The sequence below is a fragment of the Cololabis saira genome, chromosome 10 (assembly GCF_033807715.1).
Source record: "Cololabis saira isolate AMF1-May2022 chromosome 10, fColSai1.1, whole genome shotgun sequence".
Lineage (NCBI taxonomy): Eukaryota > Metazoa > Chordata > Actinopteri > Beloniformes > Belonidae > Cololabis > Cololabis saira.
In genome coordinates, this window is record NC_084596.1 from 17,478,506 (window position 1) to 17,491,838 (window position 13,333).

A 13,333-nucleotide genomic window follows, 5' to 3' on the forward strand; every position below is an offset into this window, starting at 1 on the left:
AAAAAAAAAAAAAAAAAAAAAAAAAAAAAAAAAATTTAAATCGATACTTGGATTTATGTATCGATAATCGTTCCTACACATGCATATCGATAAAATATCGATATATCGATATTTTTAACCCACCCCTACGAGATATTATTAATATTAGGGCTGAACGATTAATTGCATTTGCGATAATATCGCGATGTGATAAAATTAGATTTTCTAATCGCAAAGGCTGCGATTTGACCAATCACGTGATCTGGTCACGTGATCTGGTCACGTTGCCGGCAGCGGAAAAAAGTAACCGCCTGTAACCTATTTACCGTGGCCTCAGTGTTAGGGCTCGGCCAGGCAGGGCTTTATAAATATATGGGCTTTATAAATGTATTAAATATATGGCCGCGGAGTCGGCGAGGAGCTGTGCGCAGCGCCGAGCACGAGCCGGGGCGCGCGCTGGTGGACAGTGGAGTCGCGCTGTGAAGCCAGATTTATGGTTCCGCGTTAAATCGACGCAGAGCCTACGCCGTAGGTCACGCAGCGACGCGCCGTACGGTGCGTGTACCGCGTACCTTACGGCGTAGGCTCTGCGTTGGTGTAACGCGGAACCATAAATCAGCCTTAAACCACACCTGCAGCCCGACAGCTCATCAGGAGAACTTAAAGAGCGGGGCTGCGAGTTGTTCATTGCTGGTTCACTTTGTTAGTTTGTTTGTTAGTTTGCTGGTGGTTTTTTTTCTCTTTGTGATTTTTTAGTTATTTATGAAGAAATTCTGAGTTCCCCGTGAGGAAGGTTTTTTTTTGCTCCCTGTGGGAGTTTTTCTGTGTTTTTCTATTAAACTACGCCTCGTTTTGGCTAAAGTTTAACCCGGTTTGGTGTCGTGCGATTGGGTTCAGAGAGATGACCCATAACACTCGTGTGTACAGACGTGTGTAGACGTGTTAAAGAGCTAAAGCCACAGATTTGTTTTCTTTATTGTTGTAATCTGTGCTTTAAATAAATCTGGCATTGTTTATTATAAAAAGGACTGATTTATTGCTTGTGTAGTTGAAAAATACATGAGAACAGGACCTTGAAAAAATAATCGCATATTAAATCGCAATCGCAATATTGAGGAAAAAAATTGCAATTAGATTATTTTTAAAAAATCAAGCCCTAATTAATATTATCATCATCATCCTCATCAACATTATTATTTTCTCTTACATGAAAATTTTAACTAAAAGTGTTTTGTACAAAAATGATGGAGAAAACATCTAAGACACTTAATTCCCACACTTTCTTGCTCCAGCAGTGAAAACAAAATGACTTACACAGCATACTGATTTAATCTGCTTCAAAGGATTTTCTGTTTACCACTGAGACAGACTAATTGTTTATGTGCAATTTGTTCAAATGTCTTGATCTGTTGTACCAGACAAGTAACTCCAATTACTTTTTGTTTTTCATGCATTGACCCAAATGTTTGTTGTTACAGTTAAAGCCAGCAGAAAACATTTCATAATTTTATTTAATATTTTAAACAGACACAATTTAAGTGTTAAATCTTACATGACATTGTTTTGACCCTCCTTTCATACACACAACACACACATTTACTGAAAATAAATAAAGGCTCTGGTAACCACAGCAGTTCCTGAAACCTCATTTTGAAGAACAAATCTTTCAGAAAACCAATGTGGGGCAGAAAGAAAAGTCACATTCAGCCAGGAATAATAAATAAATGTAATAAATATTCTTTGACTCGTCTCTTTGTGAGACACAAGGCAGCCAGTTTTGGAGAGTGAAGTAATATAAACAAGTTAAAGTGAAAGTGTGTTTGGTGTGTGTGTGTTTTGTTCAGAGGGCTCTCCGTTCAGCTGGTGGTTCGGTGGTCCAGGCTCCGGCCGGGTCCAGACCTACTGGGGAGGAGCTCACCCCGGCAGCCAGCAGTGCGCCTGTGGTCTGCGGGGCGACTGTGTTGATCCACAGCACTACTGCAACTGTGACGCCGACCGCATGGAGTGGTACCAGCCATTTTTTCCCTTTTCCTTGCACCACTAAGTGGCAAATGAAGGTTTTCAAATAAATGTCAGAACATGATGGATTTTAAAGGCCTGAGTATAAGCTTTTCGGCCCTGTTTAGACCAGATTTTACATCTTAAACCTAGTACAGGCTTAAAAACACTCAGGATGTATTCGAGGACGCATCATTCAAACCACGTTTGGAGGTGGTTTGGGACATGCAACCTCTTTCATTTAGCAGTGTAAATGAAATGCATCCTGGTGCACACTAAAGAACTGCCTACATAACTGTCCCATTCTGCATAGGTGGAAGAACTTACTCATTCAATGGCATCATATTAAATAATGAAACAACAAGCAGGAGCCATAACAACCAACTACAAAACAACAACTTCTTTTTGTTTGCGCTCCTTTGTTTTAAACCTTTGAATTTCCAGCAGGCAGGATTGGCCTGGTCTTTTTTTCCGGGGCAGCTAGGTGTGGTTTAGTGCATCAGCGCTACCTACAGGTAAAAAAAGAAGACATTTGGTCCTTGCAAGCCGAAATCATGTACTTTCTGATTGGCATATAGGCCAGAGGGGTGAGATCACAAGATGTCACTAGAGACGCATTTGGAGGTGTGAAGAGATGCTCTTAGAGAACCGTCCACTTGTGACCGCAACACGCAAGACAGATGTTAACACCAGTTCTAAACAGGACCGTTAATGCCCTGAAACCATTTCAAGAGGTAAGAAAAGGATTTAATGATGTACTAAAATATGAAACCTAACATTCAGAATTTTTTACATTTAGTCATTTAGTAGACACTCTGATCCAGACTTACAGATCTACTTAAATCTTTTCCAATAAAAAAATTAAAACACAGCAGGTACAGAAATGCAAACTAACGGTGCTTTTATACTAGTACCTACTCAGCGCGACTCGACTCGGCAGGCCTCGTCTTGTCTCGTCTGGCCTCCACTTGCCTTTTAGACACCCAGGTGAGAAGTGGGCGAGTTGGAGTGAAGCTGCTGTGACGTATTTGATTGTGTGATCTAAACGGAGAAGACAACAACACTAAAGATGTAGAACATGGAGGAGATGATATATATGTGCTGCTGGGTCTGTGACTTGTGTTCAATATCAAGTTAAAAATGAGAGTGAAAGAAGCTTCAAGCGGCGACATTTTTTTTTTTTTTTAATTTTGTTTGTGTCGGCGCTGATGAGAAATCAGCTGGGAGCCACGAGCGGCTGAGAAGTGACAGAGCTCCTGGTAGATCTGGTCGTTCCTTATCGGCCGTCTAGATCCCTTTTAAATTATCTCCTCAGCCACCAGGTTTATGAACATCTGCACCTCAGAGTTGGATCACCAAACAGACTTTTGCGCTGCCATTGCCTGTTGAATAAAATGAGGAAGCCGCAAGCCGCTCTTTCGCTGATTCCCGCTTCCTGACTCAAACGTCTGACGGCCCCGCCCCCCGACCAATCGGTGGCCTGTAGTGTGATGACGTCAGATCCAGGGCCGACTCAGCACACTTAGAACCTCGGCAGAGTAGATACAGAAAAAGTATCTACTCGACACGCCTCCACCCGTAGTGGAAAAGCGCAAAACGGGGGCGTGGCGAGTCGAGACGCGCTGAGTAGGTACTAGTGTAAAAGCGCCATAAGTGTGATTTAAGGGTGTTATGGTTGTGGTGGTGTCAGGAAAGGTGTGATTCTTGAAAGTAGACTGGAAAACGCCTGCTTTGAAAGCATTTTACAGGTAATTTTACCATTGTGGAATAGTGAATGGGAAGAGTCTGGATTCACATTGCCATGTGACCATGACCCTGTGTGACAAAGTTTACATAGTTAGCTGGAGACCCAGCTGTCACTCTGTAGGCAGCATAAGTGACTTGATTTAGAGTCAAGCAGCCGTGGGAAGCCAGTGCAGTTCAGTGAGTGATGCAGTGACATGTGTTTTCTTTTGGTTAAGTGAACACCATCTGCCAGGGTTTCACAGTACATGAAGGTATAAAAATATTGCTGTATTTAAGGCAAACAATAACTGCTCTTTATGAGGTGTTATGTAGCAAACTGAGTCAGATACAAACTGATTTACCAGTGTTGTATTGCAAAGCCACATGACCAAGAGAGACAGATGCAACATGGTATGAGAAGAGCTGGTCATCACTCATGATACCCAGGTTTCTTATAGCCATTGTTAGGTACATAGTTGAAGAGACTTTTTTTATTTATTTTTCTAGTGTTGGATGGATAGATGGGCAGGGATGTTTGAGATATCTGTCTCAGAGAAGTTTAGTTTAAGGTGGCGTTTCCTTCACCCATATGGAAGCTGAGATTTGAGCTGAAACAGTAGGGTCATCTGGTAGTAATGATAGTTGCAGTTGGGCATCGTCTGCATAATCTGCAAAAACCATGAGAGAAATCACACCCTGCAGCAGTGGAGGTGGAGGACAGAAGGGCTGAGGCCTTTACCAGGGCAAAGAGGAGGAAGGTAGGTCGTGAGCAAGCAGGGTCGAAACCGTGAGATCAGACGAAGGGTGAACACTGGAAAGTCTTGCATGAGTACAAAGAACAATCTGGCAGTGAGTGTGGAACAGGGTGGAGCTTTTAACCTGGCTTGATTGCTGAAGAGCTGCAGCTGAGTGAGCAGGTGAATGGAGTGAGTAGAAAATACTGAAGGCAGGTATGTATGGAGGACTAACCATGACAGGTGTATATCGCAAAGAGAAGGAGTCCTAGTACTGGAACTTGGGGAACCCCAGCAGTGATGCAGTGGGATTTGGACATTTGTTTTTTCCAGATTCTTTTAGGAAATAAAACAATTTAAACATTCAGGTACACTACATTGTTAAAGGCGACTTTTCTGTAGAACAGTATCTGTGTTGTGTAAAAACTCAGTAAGGAATTATAAATAAAACTACTTTTGTAATTTTTTTCAGATGATGGCACAATTCCCTAAGGCTTTATTGAAATTTTGGTGAAATGTCTTGGTTAAAATACTACAAGGGTACAGTGCGAAAGCCCTTTATAAACCATGTCTGTAGGGCTCTGTTCATAGGAGATACTTTAGGGATGGGGTTAGCCTCTCAACTACACTCTACCCCCTTCTCTGCAGAGTGCCTTTTCTGAAATCAGTGTTACAGCTTTGCGCTTCCCACTTCAGTGGTAAATGCAGCAAAATGTGAAATTGGGTGGAGATAAATATGAAGGTGGATCATTCTTGTCCAGTTTCGGTCAGTGATGTCATAATACCCTGCCAAACTGAGACACTTAGATAACATGTTTTCAGACTCTGATGGCCCCAAACAATGTGGCCTTGTTTTTAAATGGTAAAACATGTCATAATAAAATTGTCTGACATAAATGCCAGTAACCCATAACTAGAGTTAAAATTCAGAAAATATACCAACCTGAACCTCTCACTCCAGGATATCACACATGACTGACTGAGTTACACACGCCGTTTGAACTGTTACTTAAGCAGTTTAGCAAGCACCATATCAGCTTGGACAAATTAAAGCACAGGAAAAAAAAACTTTACTCATGTTGAAAGCAATCCAACCATGCCTGACTTCCTGCAATCATTTACCAGTCCAGTCCGTTTACGCACCACCTGCACTATTTTTACAAACCAAAGCCACTTCTGCTTTCATCAGACTCACAAGGTCCTGAACTTACTTCTTGCCTCCACTCCCGGATGTATTTTTATGCTCAACTTTCCTAGGCAGTGGGATAACAGGCATGAAGCTTAATGTGGGTGTAAATGGGCAGTCAGTGTTTTTTTTTTCTTTTTTGGGGGGGGCACGGCCCGGGAGAACGGGGAGAACGCGCATGCAGCGTCATCTGACGTCACATCCGCAGGACAGCGCGGGAAATTCCGGTCCGGAATTGCAGCACATTTTGCAGCACACAGCCTGTTCAAGGCAACGGAGAGATACACTAGAGGGCTCATTCTTTTTGGTTTGGAACGCTTCATCTGACATTATTACTGGAAAACTTAAAACGTATATGAATTTTTTTCATAAATCCTGCCTCAATCCTGCCTCATGCTCCTTTTAAAGGAAAAAAAATGCTAGGAATTTCGAGTGGCAGTGTGGTTATAATCTAATTTGAAACAAACAAGTCACCCAAGAAATTTCACCTCCAAACTGCAATATTTGCATCAGCTATAAGCATTTAACAATAACCACAGAATATTTCAGCTTTAAACTGCATAACAACCAGTGTAGGTGTAGGATGAGTAAATTTTACAGTTGTTGTTTTTTTTATTAAATTATGCCAATTAAATTCTCTTGAGCATTTTTTTGCTTTGACTTCCCTTTCATCTTATTTTTTCTTTATTTCTTTTTTTGTACCCTGCAGGACTGAAGACTCAGGTGTTCTCACCCATAAGGACAGCCTCCCAGTCCGGCTCATGGTGCTGGGGGACATCCAGAGGCCGGGATCAGAGGCGGCCTACAGGGTGGGACCACTCCGATGTCATGGAGACAGTAAGTTTCTCTGAATGTTTCAGTTGCCTGGTTATCAGTTACCAGGTCTTGTCAAACATCCACTTCTTGGCAAAGAATATCTGTTGGAACTATATGTATTTGCTTTTTGATTAGGAACATTGTTTTAGGCACCCTTCCATTACCTATTCCTGTTCAGGGTTACATAGTTCTGCTGGAGCCTATCCCGGCTCTCTTTGGGCAACAGGCAGGGGTAAACACAGGACAAAATGGCACAGCTCATTTGTTACAATTAAAGTAAAAACAAAGCTGTGTGAAAACTGTGAGATGAGAATAAAGTATAAAAAGATATATAATAGTATTAAGTAGTATGAATGATCTTGGAATCTGCTGTAAAATATGTTGGGAGTGAATGCAACAAGGCTAGCACATCTGTGATGTACTCAGTTCTTTTGGTTTCATAAATTACATTTTTTAATTTTTAATTTTGCAATCAGAAAAGCTTTTCACTTTTCTTCAAATATAATTAGTATCTCAATTAACAAATCCTTAATTTTGTTTTTAGCAAAATTTTGGAATGCAGCGTTTTTCGACAAGGAGACGTCGTACCTCCACTTCCCAACCTTCCACGGCGAGCTGAGCGCCGACATCTCCTTCCTGTTTAAAACCACCGCCTCCTCTGGGGTGTTCCTGGAAAACCTGGGCATCAAAGACTTCATCCGCATCGAACTGAGCTGTGAGTTGGACCTGGAGGATTAATGCTAACACTATTCTGAAATATCTTCCACTAATAAAGTGTTAACCTAAAGACCTGCAATGGCTGCAAAACACCAATTTGTGATCTTATTGAAACCATAAAAAGGGAACTTGTAATTACAGGAGCTCTACATTTTTTTATTATCATTATTATAAACACTCTGGAGCCTTTTTACTCTAATTTATTGTTTTAATAGCAAGTTATTTCGGCTTTTTCAATAAAAGCCAGGGTCATGTAGTTTTTTGAGTGTCATTGAAGACTGACTGGATATTTCATAGTTCATAGTCTGCCATAGATTCAGACTACACCTATATTAACCAACAAAGAGTCCCTTTATCTGTAAACTTATGATAGTATTGCAGCATATCACACTGCTGACAATTATGGGCAGTAGTGTTGTCATTTTGACGAGCTTATATGGATACTTTAAATCTGTTATCAGTCACGGGTGGTTGCATTTTAAAACCTTTTCATATCATTTTCATGTCCCTTTTTAGTATAGGTTAGTTTTGTTGGTTGTTTTGTGTTGCATTTTGGAGGAAGTTATGCTGGCTGTGTGTTTTAAAGGGGCACGCAGAGAATCTTGAGCAACAATAGTAACCCATGCTGTGTCTCCTCTGGGAAATCATTGTCTGTGTGGCTGCAGCAGCTCTGTATACCGCTGCTGCGTTTCCATCAGCTTCAGAGTGCTCTGTAACATTGTAGCTGGAAAATACATTTTAGAGAATTAAGTTACCGGAAGAGGCTGGGGTATTTTTTTAACCTTATTCTGTGCTTCCAGTGCAATGCATCCTGACTTTAAACGAACCAAACACAAAGGATGGTGGTTTGCTTTGTCCATTCTCTCTTAAATTTTTTCCTCACTAATGGGAAAAAAAGTAGAGCAGAGCAGACAGCCTGGAGGAAGCAAATAAAGACATTCAGGACTATGGAGTTGTCCATGGTGCTGAAACAGAGGGTCGAGACCTAGATCTGGAGCTGACCAGGGTCCTGAATCATGAGTGCTGCAGAGAAAGGATTAGATTTTTCTTAAAAGTAAAGCTGAAGTGCACTGAAAAACTGTCATTTATAGTATTTGTATTTCTTTTTTTTTTTTGGTATGTTTTTGCATTTGCAAGGTCTATTAGCCCCATATTCTGTCTCTTTGTATTGCCATACCTTTATGCACTGCAGCTGTTTATGATAATATATATGTATATATATGTATATATATATATATGTATATATATATATATATATATATATGTATATATATATATATATATATATATATATATATATATATATATATATATATATATATATATACGTTCTTTATTACAAATTCTTCTCAGGCTTCATCTTTGAAGGGTTTTAAATTACTTGAGATGGTGATCTGGATCACATACAGCACATTACCAAAGTGAAATATTTATTTAACCATACATATATACAAGAAGTAGTTTTGATATATTTACAGCCATAACAACTAGAAATGAACTCAGCTGAATCTGGTTTGACCATCTGACAATACAGGGACATAATATTTTTGAATTAATTTTCCTTTTTTTCTACATACTGTTCATCTGTACTTTTTAAAACTGTGTGCAAATAAACTAAAAATAACATCAAAAAAAAAATCAAAAAGTTGATTTTCTGTTTACTGGATACACCTTTATCAGTCATCGATCTGCACATTTTGGAAGCTGCTGTTTCCCTGATTCCTCGGCACTAAGCTGCTCAAGCTCTCTCAGATTTCTTGAAGATTGTGACGCAATAACGGGTGGATCTGACTCTACCTCACCAGGGCATTACATTGTTGTTTTCACGAAAAGTCTTTGTAGTTTTGACTTGGTGCATGAGCACACTCTCTCATAGGAGAACAGGTTGTCTCAAGTGAAAGATTTCTTGCAGACTGCATCACCTTTTCCTTCAGGAATCGGGATGTGCTTTCCTGCGACAAAATTTCACTTCACCCAGGTTTCACAGATGCAGTGCTTTAGTTTATGGGTTCATAAAGATTCATGAGGAATAGTAGAAAATATGAGAAATGTATACTCCAAAGTGACAACATTTGTAGCCTTGAAATACAATGTCAAACAAAAACAAACACAGCTACACTTTCAGTGCAGTAGGATAGTATTTGCACATAAGAATTACTCTTGTTTATCATAGTAATACATTAAAAACTCAGGCAAACTAGTAAAAGTCAAGAAATCCACAGACATAGTAAATTATATCCAGATATTTTAAGGTTTGAGCAAATCTACAAATATGCAATAAATAACCACATTATCCAGTATAGTGCTGCAGATAAACCTGGAAGTGAATTTCTTCCACGCACCATCTATTCCTGGGTTATTTACACCAGTTGGAAGTTAGGACAGCTACAGTCATCTCAGCTATAGTTAATTATTGCAATAAATTCAGCAAATTTTGAGACTTGCATCCTAAAAAATAAAAAAGCCAAAATGCAGAGGCGGTGTGTAAAAATTCAAAAACACCTCATGATTCAAAAACTTCTACAATCACCTTTAGCTAAAATAACCTGAAGCAGGTGTCATCTCTATTATGTTATCAGTCTTTTGCATGATTGTGGAGGAATTTTTGGCACACCCTTCCACACAATATTTCTTCACGTTTAGGAAATGCTCTCTTATGCTCTTGCCACAGCATTTCAGTCAGGTTCTGGACATTGAAATAGCCATTACAACATTTACCTAATCTGTTAAGGACCAATGTATATTTTTATGTCCTCATAAAACATGGGAAACATCACTTTTCATGTGAATGTTTGCTTCCTCATCCTTTCAGTTCCTGTCTGTTTCACCTTCTCTCATTTACCAGCTTGCCTGTTTGGCTCCCACGAGCTCTAACCTTTCTCAATGCCAGTTTACTTTCTTGTTATTGTTTTTTATTTGTTTCACTTTCTTTTCTTGGATGTTACACTCTGCTGACTTTATGTTTTCCTGGACATTTAATCAACTCCACATTAAAGCTTTGCTACCTGCCAGACTGCTTTGAATTTTCTTTTTTTTCGCTGCATTTGGGTCCTTGAAAAAGTGAACTTTAAGAAGCTTGGTCATCTGGAAAAAAAAACCATTATAGCAGTCTGGAAAGAAAGAGGCTGTTTGGAATTTTCCCTGTAATCAGCGCTTTGACTCAATTTTTGTTTTTTTTTTGTTTTTTGGGTTTTTTTTTTTTATCCTGTGGGAAATGTTCTGCTTATTTAGAAGCACTTTTGGCTTTAATGTTTGTTGTTTTGTCATGAGAGAGTAATTAAATTTCATCCCATGGAGCCCCAGTCTGCCCATTTTGTCTGCATACACTTGAAATCAAACCAGTCTGTTTGTTAAAGCTCTTGTTTCTATTCCCATCCCTGGCATTGGCACATTTCAGTATTGGTGTGGGAGCCGAATGGAGACATGAGTGATGATTTATTCCAGCTGCATCTGGCAACAAACACTATTCTCCTAGACCAAAATCACTGAGATGTCTAATTCTTATCGAGATGCAGAGAATGTGTGTTGTTTACCTCAGTGAAATAATCATAATAATAATAATCATAATAATGTGCATCTGTTTCGATTGGAAATAACCAGTGAAAACTAAAATTATTTGTCTTTTAAACCACAACAATGATGGAGTATTTTGTCCAAAATACTGTTGGAAATTAATTGCAAAATAAGATGCTATAATAATAGAAACACTTCATTTTCATCAAAATTGTTTGATTTTGGATAAAGAATGCAAAGTAAGTTGTCTTCTCCTTTGTCTACATGATCTATTTCCATCCTCTGGTTCTTCCCACCAAGCCTCCACTCAGGTGGTTTTCTCCTTCGATGTGGGTAACGGCCCACTGGAGGTTCACGTGGAGTCAAGTGCACCTTTGAACGACAACCGGTGGCACAGAGTCCGAGCTGAGCGGAACATCAAGGAGGCCTCGCTCCGCCTGGACGATCTGCCTGTTGCCACAAAGGAGGCTCCTGCTGAAGGCCACTTTCACCTGCAGCTCAACAGTCAGCTCTTTATAGGTGAGAATCAGAATTTTATTTAAATTATTTTTATCAATCTAGAGTTGAGCAGTTTCATCGATTCCGCCCCTTAGGCCTCTTTCCAGGTTCTTTCAAAACATCTGCTTCTACTTAAATGAAATATTGGAGTAGGTGATCAATTCAGGAAGCATTTTTTTCTTTTTCTTGGCAAAAATGATTTGGTTGTGAAAGCATCTGTCATCTGTGTAGGCTCGGTAATTGAAAGAAGGAACAAAACAAAAACAAACAAAACACGCAACTTCTTTACCCAGGCCAAGAGAATAGATGTATTGCCCTTTCCGCAAATCAGGCAGTACTTCCCACAATTGTGGGCATTCCACTTATGGATTAGTGCTCACGACCTGTGTTGTAGGCAAGGAGATTAAAAAAACGGTGCTGTCATTGTCACTGAAACAAGCTCAATGTCTGAGAACTTAAAAAAAAAAGACATTTCTTTTGCGCGTGGCAATTGAGGGAACATGTGACTAAAGGGTGAGGTCTCACTGTGTTGAGCTTTGCTCCAGAATATTGTTCATTATAGAGAAACACCAAAGGTCAGACTGAAATCAGAGTCGGGCTGTTAAAAGTGAATTTTATTTGCTGTTCAGATGCAAGTGTGAGTATTTGGAGCCGAGTGGTGATTATTTCACCGCTGCAGTCAATATAGTCTCAGTTTAAAACTGAAAACAGTTACACGTATCACAGATATATGGATAGTGAAAAAGAATAAAATCCAAAATTAATGTGTCTGTTTTGTGTTGTGTTGGTTTTATATAAAGCCAAAAATAAAACAAAAGGGAAATAATTGTGAAGGTCTACGAGAAACAGAATAAAAACAAAATAACAGATTTCAAGTGCTGTCTATCCTCTCTTGGTTCCTCTCTGGCTCTCCAATTTCCAGTCTTATGTTCACTTTTCAGTGATCAGAACTAAGATGTTGGTAGATTGGTAGATTTGTAGGTAAAAGAAATTTAAAAAATAATTCAGTCATTGTCAAGTCTTAACAGTCTTTTGATCTTATGCATGTTGCTTTGCATCAGTAAACATAAACTAGAAGAAATCCAACCAGCACACATAAATCGGACAAGACAGCAGCAATGAAATTGTGATAAATATTGATTTTCTTACAGTGTTAAGTCTGTAATTCACTCTGGATAGCAGAAAGGTCACAGCCAGCAGCCTGAGATAATATATTTTTATCTCTCAATTATCAGTCTGGTACACCATGTTTTAATGGAAATTTTATAGAACAATTGAGTAACATATTCACGTTTTTGCTGTTCCGGACTTAAAATACACAACAGATCGTTCTTATTCCTCATCTGGATAAAGAGTTTGATTGCATTGGCTGTATGGCTGACACATAAATGCAAATTGCATAATATACGTATAAATAGACGTTTGTGTAAGCTTAGCATTCATGCAAACAATTTACATCTTATTCATGAACCATAATCCTGCCTACAGCAAATTCATAATATTAATAATAGCAGCCTGCATTTATATAGCACATTTCAAGCAGATTAAGACAGGTTGTATTCACAAGCTAACATGTTTGCTTTTGTCTGGATTTATAATCCTTGTGTTCCTCTTGAATAACTAAACAATATTACTGCATACAGTTTGCTTCCTTAAATTCCTTCAGCATAATTACATAAACAGCTTTAATTATTCATGGTCCAGATTAATAGAGCACCACTTTACATCGGTATGTTTAATAAGCCAGCGTCGCAGACCTTTTCCAGTTTATTGTTATTTTGTGGTTTCTTATTGCCTTTTGTAGGTGGGAAATGTCCACACAGCAGTTTCAAGTGAAAGACTTTTGCATTCGTTGCATGTTGTTTGTTGTATCGCCTGGTTCGGATAGATAAGCTGTTGCATAATGTTTCTGTGCTGGCGTCAGCTTGGGTTTGTGAAAGTTTTACACTGTCATTTACCTTTTTTTCCACAGAAAAGCTGGTATAATATGTTTAGTTTGGTGTGATAAGATGCTCAATGTTACCTCCGACTCGTATATTGATTATATCTGTTAATCATATACTTATTCATTCATGTCCTACCTGCAGAAAACATTGCATTTGCAGAGTTACTGAAGTAGTATCCACTCTTTTTTTTTCTTCATCCATATCATAAATGGACAGTGTCA

The 13,333-nt window shown here is 39.0% G+C and overlaps 1 protein-coding gene across 3 annotated transcripts in view; it reads left to right on the forward strand.

Moving 5' to 3' along the window:
- The window catches only part of LOC133452497 (contactin-associated protein-like 4), a 138,019-nt gene that overhangs the window by 101,424 nt on the left and 23,262 nt on the right, over positions 1-13,333 (forward strand). For all 3 annotated transcript variants that reach the window (XM_061731842.1, XM_061731843.1, XM_061731844.1), the window contains exons 14-17: positions 1,824-1,986; positions 6,332-6,459; positions 6,983-7,153; positions 10,969-11,187. In XM_061731842.1, the coding sequence (XP_061587826.1) occupies positions 1,824-1,986; positions 6,332-6,459; positions 6,983-7,153; positions 10,969-11,187 (681 nt within the window). The remainder of the gene's footprint in view (positions 1-1,823; positions 1,987-6,331; positions 6,460-6,982; positions 7,154-10,968; positions 11,188-13,333) is intronic.